At 55.2% G+C, this 18,883-nt stretch overlaps 5 protein-coding genes across 5 annotated transcripts; 3 read left to right on the top strand and 2 right to left on the bottom strand.

Moving 5' to 3' along the window:
• Window positions 1-41: 41 nt before the first annotated feature.
• On the top strand, window positions 42-3,208 carry N0V96_005940 (uncharacterized protein; the record flags this gene model as incomplete). Its single annotated transcript, XM_065757536.1, has 3 exons — window positions 42-55; window positions 207-747; window positions 803-3,208. The coding sequence occupies 3 exons, from the start codon at window positions 42-44 to the stop codon at window positions 3,206-3,208; spliced, it is 2,961 nt and encodes a 986-aa protein (XP_065613879.1).
• A 2,113-nt stretch (window positions 3,209-5,321) lies between these two features.
• Window positions 5,322-9,426, top strand: N0V96_005939 (uncharacterized protein; the record flags this gene model as incomplete). The annotated part of the gene is made up of 5 exons (XM_065757535.1): window positions 5,322-6,167; window positions 6,232-7,008; window positions 7,087-8,873; window positions 8,942-9,323; window positions 9,400-9,426. The coding sequence occupies 5 exons, from the start codon at window positions 5,322-5,324 to the stop codon at window positions 9,424-9,426; spliced, it is 3,819 nt and encodes a 1,272-aa protein (XP_065613878.1).
• A 226-nt stretch (window positions 9,427-9,652) lies between these two features.
• Window positions 9,653-11,684, bottom strand: N0V96_005938 (uncharacterized protein; the record flags this gene model as incomplete). The annotated part of the gene is made up of 3 exons (XM_053189440.2): window positions 9,653-11,413; window positions 11,495-11,585; window positions 11,644-11,684. 3 exons carry the CDS (start codon window positions 11,682-11,684, stop codon window positions 9,653-9,655), a joined length of 1,893 nt encoding a protein of 630 aa, XP_053052893.2.
• A 2,210-nt stretch (window positions 11,685-13,894) lies between these two features.
• On the top strand, window positions 13,895-15,292 carry N0V96_005937 (uncharacterized protein; the record flags this gene model as incomplete). The annotated part of the gene is made up of 1 exon (XM_053189441.2): window positions 13,895-15,292. One exon carries the CDS (start codon window positions 13,895-13,897, stop codon window positions 15,290-15,292), a length of 1,398 nt encoding a protein of 465 aa, XP_053052894.2.
• Window positions 15,293-15,939: 647 nt separating this feature from the next.
• On the bottom strand, window positions 15,940-17,755 carry MTG2 (GTPase of the mitochondrial inner membrane that associates with the large ribosomal subunit; the record flags this gene model as incomplete). The annotated part of the gene is made up of 2 exons (XM_065757534.1): window positions 15,940-17,605; window positions 17,748-17,755. 2 exons carry the CDS (start codon window positions 17,753-17,755, stop codon window positions 15,940-15,942), a joined length of 1,674 nt encoding a protein of 557 aa, XP_065613877.1.
• Between the last annotated feature and the right edge of the window lie 1,128 nt (window positions 17,756-18,883).

Here is an 18,883-nt window from a genome sequence, read left to right as displayed (position 1 = left end):
AAGAACATCGTGAGGCTCGATGAAGAGTCACCGCTAAGAAAATGGCGTCGTCAGCGTAAGTGGCCAGATTTCCTCTGCGACTTTTCCCTCATTTCCCTCCAACCTTGGTCGCTGCGTCATGTGGTGCGCGATATACCATCTCGCAACTAACCCGCACTTGCGACTTGCGACAACGCGCACGATAGGGCTAATACCAAACTCTTTAGGTCTCTCAAGGACCTGTCCAAAGCCTTGACGTTCTTCTTTGCTTCGCCTTCCCTCCCGCTACCCGACGATGTCGCCCAAGTCATCGATGCCTACCTGAACAAGCACGAGAAATACGATGATTCGAGTGCCGAGAGACTACAAGATGACTTCCTCGGCATCTGGGACAAGCATGTCAAGGGCGCACCACCCAAGTATGCCGCCTTCATCCACGTCTTCCGACTCCTGGTACCTGCGATCCGTACACCGGCCCGCCTTCTCAAGTGGTGGGATCTACTCAACGACCCGATCCTGGAGAACTTTACTCGGGAGAAGGGCTTGATGGAAGAGTCTCACCATGCGACGCTAGAGGTTCTGATGCTGGACGCGCACGAAGAAGACGATTCAAATGAAGAGCGAGTTGTGAATCCTTTCGCCAAGAGGCTATTGTCATCATGGCTAGAAAAATACTACAAGATACAGTCTGAAAGTGACTTGACTGTACAATCCAGCGAGCGCGCAATACGCCAGGCCTTGATTACGTATGGCAGGAGGAAGCCCAAGGTAAGTCAAAATCGTTTTTATCGTGGGTGCGACCACTTGTCTCATGGCATGGCAGGATTTCCTTTTCACCTTGGATACGTGCTTCGTGCGGAGTGAATTCCGCGCGAGGGCGGCCAAACTGCTGTGCGAATTTGTCCAGAGCCAACCACCACACCTACACCTGATACTGCAGACGCCGCTGTTCAATAATCTGCTGCGATGCCTGCAACAAGACACATCGACTACTGCCATTTCGATGGCCATTACCGCCCTCATCATGATATTGCCACATATGCCCAGCTCCCTGGTGCCACATCTCCCCAATCTGTTCAACATCTATGCGCGGTTGCTCTTCTGGGACAGCGAACGGACGGGTATCATCGAGGCAACATCAGATGAAAGCGAGCAAAAGAGCCTTGCTTCGCCTTCAGGGTGGGAAACATGCCAGTACTCTCCTGAGACCGACGACATCGAGGTTCCTCACCTCGCCAACTACTTTACCGTTCTCTACGGCTTGTATCCCATCAATTTCATGGACTATATCCGGAAGCCGCAGCGTTATCTTCGGCATGCTAACGCGGCTAATGCGGATGAGGTGGAAGTTCAACCAACAGAGATTAGGTACAAGTCTGAGCGGTACAGGCAAAACCATCTTCTGCATCCCAACTTCTATACTCTTACAATCGAGTCTGAAAAGACTGATTTTGGGCGATGGATGACGAGCGAACCAGCAGAAGTCGTGGCCGAGTGCATGGCGCTGCGGTTTTCGCCAGAAGGCTTCGCGGCTGTCGAGCCGGACAGTATGCAGTCTGCTGAAGGCGACATCTCCCTTCTCAGTGATGAATATGATCGAGACGGTCTCGGGCCCGCCTTGCTCAGCGGATCCAGCTTGGAACCTGGCGCCGAGAGCTGGAGAAGCAACCGAGATCTCGACCAAAACTCGAGAGCAAGCAGCCGTGTGCATTCGACCAGCCAACGTCAAAGCTCGCTTTCCAGTCAGCCCTCGCACAGAAACTCCTTGGAAGCCCCCAAGATAGACATCGCTGGGGATAGTCCGACGTTGCCACCTCAGCTAGTTCCGTCGACCTCCCACACACATTTGCAGGATATGATCCAATCGAACAAAGCTATCAAGTCAGGACTTCATCAGTCTTTGGCTAATGACAGTGTGCCATCACTCGCGTTGAGCCATCCAGACTCGGCAGCAGAGAAGGCTCCAACTGGGCACATGCCTCCATCTCTGCCAGTCATTTCTACACCGACGTCTGTTGCTGAAGGACAATCTCAAGTTGCACATTTGCAGAGGCAGATTCTGCTACTCCACAATGATTTGAACTTTGAAAGGTATCTCAAGCAGCAACACATGGCGCATATCGGCGAGTTGCGCCGCAAACAAGTTCGGGAAGCTGCAAGTGAAGCCGAAACCCAAAATCTTATCTTGACGAACCGGACGCTGAGGAAGCGATTGGAAGACTCAAAGAAGGCCGAGAATCAAATCAGGAAAGAATCGGAAAAGAGCCGAACGTTGGCCAAGAAGTGGGAGTCCGACTTGTCCGCAAAACTGCGAACTCTGCGTGAGGAGTCGAGGAAGACCAAGACAGAAATTCAGTCTCTTCAGCAAGAGCTGCAGGGTGCACGCGAAGAGAGCGAGAAACTTAAGAAGCTGGTGTGCGACGCCGAGGTCAAGGAGCTAAACTCGAAGCAGACCATGCAGTCCGTCGAAATCAATGCTGCCGAGAATGACCGCTTGAAGGCTGATGTAGAGCGGCTGTCGATCTCTGAAAGAAACCTGCAAGCCAAGGAGGCAGAAAGACAGGCGGCAATCACAACTGCTGCGGAAGCGGAAAACCGAGCCGAGATCCTGGAATTGAAGCTTCAAGCGCGCGAGGGCGAGCTTCAAAAGACGAAGAAGCTCTTCCAGACGCAGATTGGTGTGCTAAACTCGAAACTCTTGGAGGCGCATGAAGGCATTCATAGCAGAAGGAATGCCGAAACCAAGGCGGCAGTCGAAACCGCGCTGGCTGCGAGTCGGGCGAAGCAGGCTGAGCTTCAAAAGCAATACACGAGCCTGATGAGGAAGTACACGGTGCTGCAGTCGCAACTAGAGGAGAACCGGTTCTCGGTAGGATCTTCGAACTCTCACGGCCGGGGTGATTTCGTCTTCCGCATGGACGGTGACGGAGAAGGTTCGACGCACTCGAGCAGTCCGGTCACGACGAGAGGTAGTCACTCGGGGATCCACAGGGTCTTATCAGAGCACGACTTCCTCAACCCGACGTCGTACAATGCGACACCGCCGATCATGTCGAAGCCGTCGACTCCGGTCCCCTCGAGCGCTCATCTCCCGCCCGTACCTTCCAGTCCAATTGAGACGGACGAGGCCATTAGCCCGACCACGACAGATCCGAGATATTTCGGCAGAGGTGAGTCTGGAACATCGGCCCGGCTTCGGCTCCGAGATGGGTTCTGGCGGATCAACTAATCGAAACTTGTTTTTCTTTTTCTTTCCAGGTGGAGTACAGAACCGACGGAAAGATGAAAAGGGGAAGAAGAAGGAGGAGGGTGGCAGTGGCAGTGGCAGTGGTGGGAGTGGAGGTGGCGGCGGCAGCGGCAGCGGCGACAAGAAGGAGAAAAAGTCGGGTGTGATACGGGGTATACGTGGATACATGTGATCAGCAAAACATAAGCGAGTCGTTGGTCTGGTCGAGAGAGGATGGAAACACGGCTCATGAAGAGAGATACCCAATGACTAAAAGTTCTGCCAGATTTGTGGCCAAGATGCAATCACGTTCGCGTATGACACCCATCGTTCTTCTGGGAGAAATCGCCACAGACCATCTGCTGAGAGCTGATGTCTTTTAGCAATCAGTGAGGCAGCATGCAATTGGGGCACATTAAGACAGCAAGATGCTAAAGAGCCCTTGACCACCATAACAGGATCCAGTTACTGAGCTAAGGTGCTCCCGACTTCCTAGAGCAGTGGCGTTCTTCAAGATATCAACTCCCGGTGTACAAGATCTGTCCGAGCTGACAAAGCAGATGGAACACACCGGAGCAGACGACATCGGCTAAAGACCTCTCCTGCTACAAGAATCCGCCTCGACGATTGGAAACCAGTCAGTGGTGCGCAGCCTCATTATGCAGGAGCGCCCACGGACACGGTGGAAGCGGTTTGCTCTCTCTGAAGCTTAACACCCAGCCTGCCATGAGTCTCTGACTCTATCTCTTCCAGACAAACTTTAGATCGTCAACTGAATTCAGTCACCTGAACTCGTGTGCCTTTAGAAATAGGACGGGAGCGGAACTATGCTCAAGGGATCAAGTGAGGCTTGCAAAAAGGCTCACCTTGTCGTGAGGCACATTCCGATGAACAGCAGCTTTGGTCAATAGTTCCCGAGACCGATGGCCTCAGTTTCTCGGCTTTGACTCCTTGCCTAGGTAACTGGTCAAAGGCACTATCACACTGTGAGAAGAGGAATGAAGCTTGGAAATCGCCTTCCGTCAAGCGCAAGCGCAAGCGCAAAGACTTTGACGCAGCAGGTCCGCCTCACAGAATTCCATGCCTTAGAGTCGAAAGAGGAAGAAGGGGGAAGCGATAGCTTCCGTCCTCACGTTGGTACACTCTGCAGCTTGCAGCATCGCCACCCGTATCAGTATCGGTCTTGCAAGCGCAATTCCGAGCCCCGAGGACGTGTTTCCCACCTTTCACCGATGCATAAGTCTTTGCTTTGGGCTGCTTACCCTAGTCTTACTTGAACGATGTCTACGGACAGTCGGGTATGAGAAGACTACCGTGATTGGTCCAAAGTCGCCTGTTGTCTCTTGGATCGAACCCGGGCTCCCGAGCGCACGGCTCTACGCCTTCCAAAAACGGTTATTAGTGAGGCCCTTGCAGTAGTTTGCATTCTGTCAAGTGCCCGTCTGAGACAGCTTCAAGCGTAGGACGAGCTTTCCAGAGACGAACTGTGGAAAGAGGTACGAAAATGGAAGGGAGATATCGCATCGGGCTTTCATCAAGTCCCGTGTCTATGGGAGACTGAGAGATTTCACATCTACTCATCATCAGACTTTTATGGTTTTTCCACCTCGGTCTCGCCGTCGCGAAAGAAATAGTCTCATCATGTAGTAGCTCTCGGCTCGTTTTTTTTCTAAAATTCTCGGACCTCCACTTACACGGCCTATCGACAGCAGTGCCTCGTTTCGATTTGCTGCATGCACATTGCCGTCAAGAGGGAAGACAAGATAAGGCAAAAAAAAGAGGCCCAAGAACCAGAGGAAAAGGACGTCCGTCGCCTTGAAGCACGAGGTCGGACCTTCTGACGTCAAAACATCAATGGGACAAAAGGTCATCAGGATGGATGAAGCAAGCAGGAAAGCAATCCGGACGGACGGATTTCTCACATCCCCAAAAGTAACCTTCAATTTCCTTCTCCTGTCAAAGTCTGGAAGGAAACTGTCAGACTAACACACGGAAGGCAAAAAAGGGGGCACTAATCTGGGACGGAAAGCCTCTTTGCACGACATTGATATCTCAACGCCAGAAAGAAGATCAAGACTAAGAGACACGACGACACCTACGAAGGTGGTGCCTCAACATGGCGAAGATTCCAGTCCGAACCGACGAGACCATCTCGACGGCGGGTACACAGGCTCCTGTGCGAAAGCCAAAGTTTGCGGATTATCTCAGGGTCTTCACCTACGCAACGAAATGGGACTTCTTCGTCTATGTGGTTGCGGCGTTCGCGTCCATCGCCGCGGGCGTGACGCTACCTCTGATGAACATCATCTTTGGCCAGCTCGTCGGCCAGTTTACAGGCTACTTCGCCGACGGCTCGACCGTGACCACGGCGCAGTTTGAGAGCCTCCTGAACCGCCAGGCTCTGTACATCACGGCGCTCTTCCTCGGCCGCTGGTTCCTCAACGCTATCAACAAGTTCTGTTTCCGAATGATTGGGATCCGGCTCTCGTCCGCTATCCGCCTACACTACCTGCGCTCGCTATTTGACCAGTCGATCCACGTCATTGACTCGATGCCGCCCGGCGCCGCCGCGACGGCCATCACTGGCACGTCTGCCACCTTGCAGATCGGCATTTCTGATCGTCTAGGGACATTCTTGCAGTTCAACGGCACGATCTGGGCTGCCCTGGTCATTGCCTTCATTTGGAGCTGGGATCTCACCTTGGTCACTTCGTCGCTGATCCTGTACATTCTCCTAGTTCTGTCCTTCTGCTTACCGGTGATTGTCAAGGGAGAGACTGAAACGACGGAAGCTGATGCCCAGGGCACCGCAATCGCCAGTGAGGCTCTCGGCGGAGTGCGGTTGGTCATGGCTTGCGGTGCGCAGAAGCACATTATCTCTCGCTACGAGGCATGGGTGCACGAAGCCAGGAGGCGGGCTCAGAAAACTGCTCCCGTTGTTGCAATTCAGTTTGGCCTTATCGTACGTTTACTCCCCTTTTTCAGTCGAGTTCCTAAATCGTAAGCGAGAGCTAACTTGATTTTAGTTCTTTGGCGTATTTGGCGCTTTCGGCCTGGCCTTCTGGTACGGCACGCAGAGATACATTGCTGGCGCCCTCAGCGATGCTGGCGTGGTTGTCGTGGTTCTCATGTCCGTTATGATGATTCTGACCTCGTTGGAGAGAATTTCAACGCCGGTCATCGCCGTAAGCAAGGCAATGGTCGCGGCCTGTGAGCTTTTTACAGTCATTGACGCTCCTTTGCCTCCTTCTGGTACCCTCAAGCCTGAAATCGACGCAGAGGATATTGTCTTCGAGGACGTGACGTTCGAGTACCCCAGCCGAGTTGGAGTCAAGGTTCTCAATTCGCTGAGCTTCCGCATACAGCCAGGTCAGAATGTCGCCCTCGTCGGTCCATCCGGATCGGGAAAGAGTACCATTGTCGGCTTGCTGGAGCGGTGGTACAGTCTAAGAGAGCAGCACGCATTGCCCCGGGTCGTTGACGATGCATCGTCTGAGAAGCCAGGAGCCGAGAGGGTTGAGAGCGTCACTGACGAGTCAAAGTCACTCATTCGACCCGAGTTGGCCGGCACAATCACCGTCGGCGGCGTAAACCTCGAGGATCTTGACCTCAAGTGGTGGAGATCGCAAGTCGGTCTAGTCCAGCAGGAGCCCTTCCTCTTCAACAACACCATCTTCAGCAACGTCGCGAATGGTCTCATCGGTACCGAGTGGGAGAAGGAACCCGAGACGGTGAAGCGAGAGCTTGTTCGTGACGCGTGTCAGGAGTCGTACGCCCATGAGTTTATCAGCCGACTACCTGATGTGAGTAAAACACAATTGTTTCTATCTAGCAGCTGATTGCGCTAGAGAACATTTGACTGACTTTTGACTTTTTCACAGGGCTATGATACCCGAGTTGGCGACGGCGGAGCGAAGCTTTCAGGTGGCCAAAAACAACGACTTGCCATTGCCAGAAGTATTATCAAGAAGCCGCGCATCATCATTCTCGACGAAGCGACCAGTGCTATCGATGCCAAGAGCGAGAAGATAGTCCAGGCAGCGCTCGACAGAGTGACGCAGGGTCGAACTACCATTACCATCGCCCATCGGCTTTCAACCATCAAGAAAGCAGACAATATTGTGGTCCTACAGAAGGGCCAAGCAGTCGAGCAAGGAACACATCAAAGTCTCCTGAGCGACCCATCCAGTGTCTACAGCTCCCTGGTAAGAGCTCAAGCACTGAACTTGTCAACGCCTGGGAAGTCATTGTCCGAGGCATCTACCTCTGGGCTTGATTCGGAAACAGAGGAGAAGGTTAATGGTCATGAGCACTTCAGAAGTGCTGCCTTTAGCGACACTGCTGAGGGCGATTCGTCTCATGAGCCTCGAGGCCTGGTCCGCAGCTTTGGTAAACTCCTCTTTGAGAGGCGAGCAAAGTGGACGTCCTACGCCGCCGTCATCTTGTCTTGCATGGCGACCGCGGCCGGGACGCCGATACAAGCATGGCTATTTTCCAAAGTCATTGCCGTATTTTTACTAAGCGGCGACGAGCTGAGGAGACAGGCGAGCTTTTGGGGTCTGATGTGGCTCGCCCTCGCTGGGGGCGTCGGCCTCGCGTACGTCGCCCAGGGCTGGGTCGGCCTGCGGCTGCAGTACTTCGTCAGCGCCGAGTACAAGAGGCAATATTTGACCGACATGCTTCACCAGAAGATTAGCTTTTTCGACCAGGACAAGAACTCTCACGGCGCTCTCAGCGCCAGGGTTTCGGGCGATGCGAAGCTGCTGGAGGAACTCCTCGGGCTGAACCTGGCCATGTTGCTCTCTGGCGTCTTTACCGTTCTCGGATGTGTCATCATCGCTCTCATCTTTGGCTGGAAGCTCGGTCTGGTTGCCATGTTCATCACCATGCCAATCATGTTGGGCGCAGGTCTCTGGAAGTACAGACATGAGGTCCAATTCGACAAAATGAACATGGCTGTCTTCGGAGAGAGCTCGCAGTTTGCAACGGAGGCCATTGGAGCAATCAGGACGGTCTCTTCCCTCGGCATGGAGTCCACCATCAACGCGCGGTACGAGAAGCTCCTAAATGGTCACATCCTCGAGGCTCGCCGAAAAGCACAGTGGACAGCTGCGCTGTATGGCTTTGCCGACAGCGTGAGTCTCGGTTGCCAGGCGTTGGTATTCTACTACGGCGGCAGGCTTCTTGCCACTGGCGAGTACTCCATGGAGGCATTCTTCGTCTGCTTCATGGCCATCATCCAGGGCGCCGAAGCGGCGAGTCAAACGCTAGCTGTGGCGCCCAGCGCCGCCCAGGCAGCCGCGGCGGCGGACCGGATTCTCGACGTGCGGGAGTCGGCAGACGTCGGCCAGAGCGCGACGAGAGGGGTGGAAGACATTGCCGACTCCGAAGGCGGCGTGCGGATCGAACTGCAAGACGTCCACTTCAAGTACCCAACGCGCGACGTTGTCGTGTTCGAGGGCTTGAATTTGACCATCGAAAAGGGCCAGTACGCGGCCTTTGTTGGACCCTCGGGGTGCGGTAAGACGACAATCATCTCGCTGCTGGAACGCTTCTACGACCTGAACCGGAACCACGGCTCCATCTTCTGCAACGGCGTCGACATCAACGAGCTTGACGTCTACAACTACCGGCGAAACCTCTCCCTCGTACCGCAAGAGCCCATCATGTTCCGCGGCACGGTCCCGGGACAACATCCTCTTCGGCATCGACGACCCCAGCAGCATATCGGACGAGAGGATCCACGAGGTCTGCATCGACGCCTTCATCCACGACTTCATCATCTCGCTACCCGAGGGGGTACGACACGGACGTCGGCGCAAAGGGCGTCTCCATGTCGGGCGGCCAGAAGCAGCGCATCGCCATCGCGCGCGCCCTCATCCGCGAGCCGAAGCTCCTGCTTCTGGACGAGGCCACGTCGGCGCTCGACTCCGAGTCGGAGAAGATTGTGCAGGCGGCTTTCGAGAGGGCGCGCGACGGCCGTACCGTCGTCGCCGTGGCCCACCGGCTGTCGACGATTCAGAACGCAGACGTGATTTTCGTGTTTAGCGAGGGGCGGGTGGTGGAGAAGGGAAGCCACGGCGAGCTTATTAGGAAACAGGGCGTATACTGGGAAATGGTGAGCTTGCTCCATGCTTTCTTGGTTCTGTTGGACCTCTCTTTTGATCTTGCTTTGCTAACATGATTCGTGACAGTGTCAAAGTCAGGCATTGGACCAATAGCTTTGGTCCACGGTAGGGGGAAGGGCGTTGAATTGTTGTAGTCGAAAGTAAACGAAGTGTATAAGTAGAAGTCTCAAACCATACTCATCAAACAGACAGCGTTGTTGGAAATGTACTGCGTTATTGTTCGGATTCATTATCGGGGGTATCAAACTAGCATATTTAGAGACGTCACTTGAATCGCATCTAGAAACATGCCTCTCTCTCTCTCTCTCGCTCCAACTTCTCAGCACGGCCTGCCAATCGGTAACCTCGTGTCCATGTCACCCTGAGTCACGGCATTAAACAAGTCCAAGATGAGTAGTCCGCTGTGTATCGTGAGAGGTTGCCGCTTCCACTGGGCCTCTCTGCCGTCTCTGGGGATATCGGCCGCCTCTTCCACCAGCTGCCACTTTCCCGCCGCCTCATCTCTCTCCATGTACCGCAACACGACACGGTCGCCGCTGTCCTCGAAGACGAACTCGCGGCGCCACAACCGGCGCCACTGTTCGTCGGGCGTGCCCATCGCGTTCACTCGCTCGACGTGGCGGTTCCGCAGGGCCAGGGCGTACAGGGCGCGGATGCTCCATATGCCGTCCTGGCCCGGGTACTCCTTCAAGATCCACATGGCTTCGTCGCGCACGAGGGGATCGCGGCAGAAGAGGGAGATGATGAGGAGGCACCAGCTCAGGCTGCACTGCAGCGAGAGGTGGTGGGCCGGGTTCGTCTCGAACTCCTTCTTGGCGGCCCTCGTGGCGATGTGCGCGAGGGAGATGTACTCGCGGTACAGCGGCGTCAGGGCGCGGGCACTCGCGTCTTCGATAAAGGACGGCGCGTTGCTAAAAAGGTAGACGCCCATGAACTCGATGCGCAGGAGGATGGCGCGGAGGTAGGTGGGAGATCCGACGTCGGTTTGCATGATTTGGTTGAAGAGGGGCTGGAAGCCCATGTTGAGCTTGACCATAGACTTGTGGAAGTTTTCGCAGAAGCTAATGATGCGAGGGTTCCCAAAGAGCTCGAAGTGGAGCTCGGTGATGGCGACGTCGTCGTCCGCGCCGCGGAGGCCAGACTTCTTGAATATGTCCTCCATGACGGCGCCCATGGCGGCCTGGTGACGTCGTATGGCGGGCCAAATCTGCTCAAATTGTTCGAGGGTATCGAAAGAGTCGGGATAAGACTCTGGTGAGTTGGCGGCTTCGCTCTGCGTCTGGTTGAGGAGCATCATGAAGGTCTCCATTGTCTGATTCGTACTCTGTAGGCGCTTTGCGAGGTTTGGGAGGGGCGGACCATCGAGGATACGACCCCTGAAGACGGTGCGAGCCTGCTTTGCCAGGTGGTTGAAGACATCTGCCACAGCGCTGATTACGGGCATCGGGTTGGGCGCCAGATCGGCTAGGCGATGCTGGGCATCTGTGTCCGTCACGAGGGCGAGGAGAAGGGACAGAGCGTGGTTGACGTGATCGAGGGCGGCTTTTCTGTTGCCCCGAAGAGTCTCGAAGAAGAGGAGGAGGACAGATAGGAAGACGGCGTCCTGGGCGGAGGCCCGTCTACACTGCATCTTGAGAGAGTCGCAGTAGTGGGCTACAGCCTGGAAGTAATGGGTGTCCCCTTGAACGGTTGGCTGGTCGGGTACGGTGATGGCATGGAGAGAGACATGGGCAGACTGGCGGTACCACACGCTCAAGGCGCCGATGGCCATGGCGGCGGAGCGGAGAGTGCCATTGTTGCGGGACAGCTGGGGCAGCATGACTTCCCATAGATCGCCGGTAGAGGCAGCTCTCATCCAGGGGCCTCGGACCAGGCCGACGAACTCCTTGAAGTATGACATGCTGTTGTCATTGCGGAAGTCGACCGTGTTGGTGTTCAGTTTCGTCTGCGCCGTGGGCGATGCTGCTGCTGCTACTCGAGGGATGATGGCCTGGGTAGAATCCCAACAGAGTTCTGCGGGCCCGGACGACTTTTTGTTCTTCTTCTGATCCGGGAGGTAACCTTCACAGTGACCGCGGGTCTGGAGGCAGTTGCCGCAATGTGGTTTGGACTCGTCACATTTGATGTGGCGTTTCTTACAGGTAATGCATCCGGTGCGTACCTTGCGTGTGCTTGTACGCGATAGCTTCACTTTAGAGACGCGGACAACTGGCTTTTGCTCGGGGGCCGTGTTGGAGTCCGAGACGATGGACCTGAGGATGTCAGCTCAATCCTTATGACTGATCCCGTTGCCTTCGTTTCCCTTCTTACCCTTGAGGGCTGATGGGTAGTATTGCCTTGTATTCTGCCATGGCGATACGTCCCCGCGATAAGCGTTGGTTGGCATCTTTTGAGAACGTAAGTTGATTGATTCTATGCCGGTACGATGACAACGTGAAGATGCCTAGTTCCCTGTCCCACTTTTACCCGTCTGACAACGTTCGGTGAACCAGATTGGGCTCTTGATTCTACGACTTTGACTAAGAAACGTGATATGTCACCAGGTGCTGCCAGCTGTGCATCAAGAGATGCAAAAGTCCATTCGGCTCTCATATCCATCGGCTTTCTGTCGGTTTTCACAGTTGGAGATGCCCATCCACTTAGGCTAGGTGTGGGCAGTTGCTACTAGGTGGGATGACATTGAGCATTGAGATCCATCCCAATGGTTTTGTTATAGCAAAAAAGCTCTGTATCGCCAGGAGGCAATGTTCCGGCAATAGCTGCCCGGGCGCCAAGACTGTTCGACTGGTATTCGTATACTGAGACTGCAATGCCAGAAGTTTCTCAACAGAGCCTAAGGAGAATGTCGGGTTTTCGTTGCCGGAATGATCAATAAGAAGAAACGTGATGATGATGTTTGCAGAATTAAGGTCCTGGAATGCAGGCAAGAATCAACGCCGGCGCCTACTACCCAGGGCCCCTGCATAGTAGGCGGGGAGGCAGGCGCCTTGCTTGCATTGGTACCTGCAGATGTCACGCCGGTTCCCTGCTCTATGGCTTTCCCCTCAGGTCCTCAAGACTTCTTTCCGCCGTCAAGACTCAGGTCAATACTTCCTCAGCCGACTTCTCCTGCAGCTTGAGACCTTCTTCCGAGGCATACCTAGATGCGTGTGTGCCTGAGTTTTGCTCTTGTTCGCTCTCGCTCGCTCTGTGGGCAATAGTTGTCAGCGCCACTGCAACATGTCTGGAACAAGATGAACAAATCCAGAGGTTGCTGATCATTGACACATCAAAGCCTCGCTCGTATTTGTGTAGAATAACCCCGCGGGAAAACGGCACCAAAACAACTCGGTAAGCAGTTATAGTGAGTGACAGTGTGGTGGCCCGAATGGAATGTCCCGCATAGAAATGAGGTGTTTGTGTTGGTCATCCGGGAGGGGCCATCGATGATGGTGGTTGCTGGAAAATACGGGGGAGGGGCGCCACGGCCTGGCCGGACGACAGCGACAGGGGCATGGGAGCAGGAAATAGTGGGTGTAGACTGCTAAATATGGCAAGCCAGCAGGGACCCGGCCGTCCCAGTTGGGAGCGATTGGAAGGGCCGGGACGCCGGTAAAATGGGATGGCAGCCGTGATTGGGTCGGTGTTTCGACCGGGCCTGCCCCGAATGCCTTACCCTGTGCCCGGCGTGACCTCATCGCCACCATCGTTCCAGGGGCAAGACCATACCTTATAGCATACTTTTGTATGGTGCTAAAGTGGTTGTTGAGAGAATACGGGCCACACCAGTGACCTCACCTTGGCTCGTTCCTGCATGAGACTGTCACGACTGTGTGTTGTTGTTGTTGTTGTTTCTTAGGAACCTATGGTGGCGCCCTCGATGTTGTTTTGATGGAGGTAGGGCATGAGGAAGAGACACACTAGTGCTGTCAAGTTGGTGTGGTGGCACCACTCAACTGGCTTCTTTACTTGCCTCTTTCAGACTTTTACACCCGTCCCGTCCTTCAAGGTTCTTCTTGTTGAGAACTGAGAGTATGTGGTACGCGTAGGAAACCCCAAAGAGCCGAAGAGCTTTCCCAAGAACAGAAGACGGGGAGGTCCAAAGAACAGGGAACCCTGTAGGACACCACCCCAACTTCCCAAGCTTGTGATGTGATCTGAACAAGCATCCCGCCTACTGTCTGGGGAATCCCTCCTTGCCTGGTCTGCCCTACCCCGTCACTTGCTTTTTTCCTTTTCTATCCTTTCATCGCCCGGCCGACTTCATCACTCTTCTTCCTCCCTACCTTCACTGTCACTCACGATACCTTACCTGTCCCTCATCCTGCTCTGTACCTACGGGACTCTGGGACAACTTCACCCATCCGTCTCTCGTTTTTTTGGAATACCTTGGACCTACCTGCCTGACTCTTGTATATTTACCCGTATTCAACACTCTTCCCAGAGTGCTCTGTCTCTCCTCCGACGGTAGCTTTCGACCTTGCCGGCAATCTTGGACCGAAGCCCAATTTCATCATCCCGCCTACCTTGCATCACATCGTCGCTGTTGCAACATCTCAAAACCTCCTCCAGCATCACAAACATGCGCGCCTCTTTGAATTTGGCGGCTGTATATGCCGCAGCTACAGCCAGCGCCTTCCAGGGCTTCAACTACGGATCTACCTTCACCGACGGTAAAGCAAAGGCACAGTCAGACTTCGAATCCGAGTTCAAGACCGCAGCTAGCCTCGAGGGCACCAATGGCGCCTTCACCTCCGCTCGTCTTTACACCATGGTTCAGGGAGGAAGCACTAACGACCCCATCTCTGCCATTCCCGCCGCCATTTCCACAAAGACAACCCTTCTGCTCGGGTTGTGGGCCTCTGCAGGTGATGCTGCATTTGCCAACGAGCTTGAGGCCCTGAAGAAGACTGTCTCTCAGTACGGCAGTCAGCTCAATGGCCTGGTTGCCGGCATCTCCGTCGGCAGCGAGGATCTTTACCGCCACTCGCCTACCGGCATTGCCAACGGCGAATTCTCTGGCGCCGAGCCCAACACTCTCGTCAAGTACTTTGAGCAAGTTCGAGAAGTCATCAAGAACTCGCCTCTGAGCAGTGCTCCTATCGGTCACGTCGACACATGGACCGCCTGGGTTAATGGCAGCAACAAGGCGGTCATCGATGCATGCGACTGGATTGGAATGGACGCTTACCCCTACTTCGAGGACACCAAGCCCAACTCCATTTCGGACGGCAAGGACCGCTGGGCCGAAGCTTTGGCTGCCACTCAGGGAGCTGTTGGTGGAAAGCCCGTTTGGGTTACTGAGACTGGTTGGCCCGTCAGCGGCAAGACTGTCGGTGCTGCTGTCCCATCTCTCGAGAACGCAAAGAAGTTCTGGAATGACGTCGGCTGCCCCATGTTTGGTAAGACCAATGTGTGGTGGTACACATTCCAGGACTCTTCTCCAACAACACCCAACCCCAGCTTCGGTGTCATTGGCTCGACCTTGACTACCAAGCCTCTCTACGACCTCTCATGCGACAACATCAGCTCTAGTTCATCAGCATCGGCCTCGGTCTCCTCCACAAACACTGCGTCTGCTAGCGCCTCTACCCAGGTCAGCAGCGCAGTCTCAGCATCCGCTACCGCAACGGGCACTGCTACTGCTACCGGAGGCGGATCCGGCTCGGGCTCAAGTCAGCAGAGTTCTGCCGCTGGTACCGCTACGACTCTCTCGACTGTGGTGCCTACTACAGATGGTGGCTCGGGTGGAAGTGGTGGTGGAGGTGCTACTGTTACGGGCACTGCTACCGGCGGTGCTTCGCCGTCTGCCTCTCAGAGTTCCGGCTCCGGAGGTGGTTCCGGCACCGGCCGTCCCGGTACTAATGGAACCGTCAGCGTCCCAACGACGGGACCGACGGTTGTCCCCGGCAGCAGTGCAACCACGACGACCTTCAGCGTTGCAGTTCTGGCTGGTGCGATCGTTCTCGCTATGTTGTAAGAATTTGGTGTAGAGGAGAAGAGGATTTGGTCTCAGCATGATCACCATTGACCCTATAATATTGTAATGGTTGTTTGGGTTGACTTGGGACTTGGGGACGGACTCGTGGGAAGCAGAAGTGGATTAGAAGGCCGACTTCTTACGATTGAACAGCAATTCCTACTTTTGCATGGCCTGGGGTTTACAAGCACATAGGCAACCCCTGGATAATGAGTTGGATGGAAGGGCCTCCGCACCATCAAGGCGACTAGAGTCGCCCTAAACGGAATAGTCATTACGAATGAATGCCAAAAAGTTTCTTGTTAACATCTGAGTGCGAGTTCCCTCAGTAACTGCTTATTGACTGCAACCAAAGAACCTTGCCCGATTTATGACTCAAGCCCTTCAGTGCTCCCGACGTCTTGGAGATGCCTTACTTTATCCAACCATGATGAGTCTGGCAATTTTGCAACATGCTGTTGTTGGCTTTTCCCGTACACAATTTTCATCTCATTTAGGCACTTGCATGCCGATATCAGGGGTTGGACCAAGTGGAGGCAAGTTCTCAGGAAGGGCACAGCACGTTTCTTCCATAAAGCGGCATTATACAGTGGTGGTGATACAGAATGATATAGTACATTTTCTTTTTTCTTTGTCTTTCCCCCCATTTACTCGTCAAGTAGTCCCACAGTCCAGTGGACAATCCGATCGACGCCCTGGCCATTGATGGCACTGACGGGGATAGCGGCGACGTTGTCTGTCCACGCGTTTTCGATTCCGCTCGGATGCGGCGCGGTGCCCTGCTTGATCTCGTCGAGGTAGGCCTTGAGGTCTTTGAAATTCTGTTGGGTCTCGGGCAGGTCGGCCTTGGTGGCAACGACGTACCACGGCTTGGCCGCGATGTGCAGGCCCGACTCGTGCCGGGGCGCCGGCGGCGCGTCGGCCACCATCATGGTGCCGTGCGTTCCTCGCAGAGCGGCCTCGCTGCTGGTGGTGGTGCCCGAGTTGAGGTCCCAGTCAACGCGGGCGTCAATCTCGCGGGCGCGCTCTTCCTCCTCGCGCATCTGCGCGTAGAGACCGACTTCGTTCCAGAGAGCCTCGAGAGCCTTGACGGCGGGACCGGCGGAGAGGTCGACGACGAAGGCGAGGACGCCAGCACGCTCGACGTGGCGCAGGAACGCGATGCCGAGGCCGCGGTCTAGGTGGGCACCTTCGATGAGACCGGGGATGTCGGCGACCGTGAATCGGGTCCGCTGCTCGACCAGGACCTCCTCCTCCGCGCCGGGTGATCCGCTGCCGCCGTATGCGGGGTCCGCGGCGGGATACCGCTTGTAGCTCTTGATGACGGGCCGGCCCTTGTAGCTGTCCAAGACAACGGTGCCAATATTCGGCTGCAGCGTCGTGAAAGCCCAGTTACCGACGCGGGTGCGCGAGTTCGTGATGGCGCGCAGCAGGGTGCTCTTGCCGGCATTCGGTAGTCCCACGAGCCCGACGTCGGCCAGGAGCTTGAGCTCGAGCTCAATCTCCATGGTCACGGCGCGCTCGCCCCTTGTGGCGAAGATGGGCCGCGGGAACTCGCGCGATGTGAAGTGCGGGTTGCCAAGTCCGCCGATGCCGCCGACGGCAAGCAGAATGGGCTGCGGAGACGGGCGCGACAGGTCGAGCTGGATCGGGCCGGGCGGCTGGTGGTAGAGACGCTGGCGGGCTGGGGCTTTGGGGAGGGATATCGTCTTCAGGTCCGACTTTGAGAGGCCGGGATACAGAAGGAACTTGCTGCGATCGGGATCTTCAGGCTCGTCGAATTCGTCCTCGGCCTGCTTTTTCGCTTTCGCCTCCCTTTCCGCCGCCATCTCTTCATCCTCCTCTTCAATTCCGTCCTCCAACTCTCGCCTCGCCTGCTCCGCCAACTCAGCCTGACGCGCTAATTTGGCCCTTTTCTCGGCCTTCCTTTGCGCTTTCATAGCGCGCTGCATTATCGCATCCTCGGCAATGGGGTCTTCTCTGGCCAGCTCGCGGACGACAGTACCAACCGGCACAGTGATGATGACGTCCTCGCCTCGTTGACCACCCTTGGAGCTGCCCTGACCAGATTTTCCTTTCCCTGCTCGAATGAAGCGCCGCCTAGCTAACTTGTGTAGTGACGTCTCGCCGTGTACAGCCTGAATGTAGATGTTGCCTCCATGGCCACCGTCGCCACCGTTGGGGGGTCCGTCCGGGAGGTATGCGTCGCGGAAGAAGGAGATGCAGCCGTGGCCCCCGGGGCCCGCGTAAAGTGTTACTGAGGCTTTATCGGCGAAGATGGGTTGGGAATAGTCGTCGGGAGCTGGGTTAAGTCTGGTGGATTTTGATTCTTGAGCTACCTGGGTGGAGCTATAGCGGCGATTTGCGACCGCTCTCGCAGCAAGACGAGGCGCAGTGGTGGTCTTGGAAAAAAATAACGAGGGGTACAGAAACGGGAGCAATACCGTATGCCCACCCGAACATCTTGTTGCCATGTTCGTCTCTCGTTCGGCACCGTATGATGCCAATCGTCGTCGTCGTCGTCGTCGTTGTAGTCGTTGTAGTCGCAGCCGTTATGGTCGTCGCCGAGTGCCCGCGACTCGATGAGATGAGACGAGCTCGAAATTTTGAATGCTTCCATCCCATCTGAGGTAAGGTAAGGTACCTAGGTACGTGCTCACCTTACCTAGGTTACCTACCTTATCCGTAGCTGCGACGATAAGATAAGAAGACGGGATTACATAATGTGGCAGGGGCGGGAGCAACCGTTGTGAGACCAGGATCAACGACCGAACGGGTGTTGTCAAATGGGCCAGTGCCCAAATCATCGGGAAACAAACTGGGGCTGACATAGGTATGAAATCCGGCGGCGTGCACTGCCTCGTAAGCTCCCCTCGAGTTGGCTGGGGAAGATGGGAAGACTGAAAGGGGAAAAGGGAGCTCGCTTGTCTTTTCAGCCTCTTCAACGTCACTCCTTCATGTCTCGACTTTGAGATGCGGCTCCAAGAGGGGCCAACTGTGAGGCAAATTATTTCGACCGACCCAGACAGAGAGGCATGGTAATGTTACTGCAGCTTACCAATGACGGCTTGCCACAGCTTCTTTGCGAATCCATAATCTGACAGAAAGAGGATTGTTCGGTTACGTTTTGCGCGCATGCAGCGGGCTCTAATCGAGACGCGAGGTGCATAAGGTAGGGCAAGATGCGGTGAGCCAACCAGCCTAATCCCATGACCCAATATATTGGAGGAGCATCAGAAGAGCAGCGTCTATCGTCGGAGCAAAGAGCATCTTGCTGAAAGCAACCGTCGTAAATGGCGATTTGATGGAGGGATGCCAATATGGCGCTGAGAGCAGTCCATACCTGTGGCAGGTGAGGTAAGTTAAGGTACCTAGAGTTGGGCCGGATCTTGGACAGGCGTTCGTTGGCGTTCTGGAAGCGAACGTTCGGACGTTGCATCAGATGGAACCAAGTGGTTCCCAGCTGATCAGTTCAGTCACCTCACCTTACCTTACCTTAGTACACGGAGTACAGTGGTGACTCGCCCCCTCCTTCCTATACTGTAGTGTGGACTGGTTCGTCCCTTGTGCATCAAACTTTCCCTCAATGAG

The sequence above is a fragment of the Colletotrichum fioriniae genome, assembly GCF_027942845.1.
Source record: "Colletotrichum fioriniae strain IMI 355084 chromosome Unknown scaffold_6, whole genome shotgun sequence".
Taxonomy (NCBI): Eukaryota; Fungi; Ascomycota; class Sordariomycetes; order Glomerellales; family Glomerellaceae; genus Colletotrichum; species Colletotrichum fioriniae.
The sequence above is the reverse complement of the archived record's forward strand: the minus strand, read 5'-3'. Positions and strand labels throughout refer to the sequence as shown.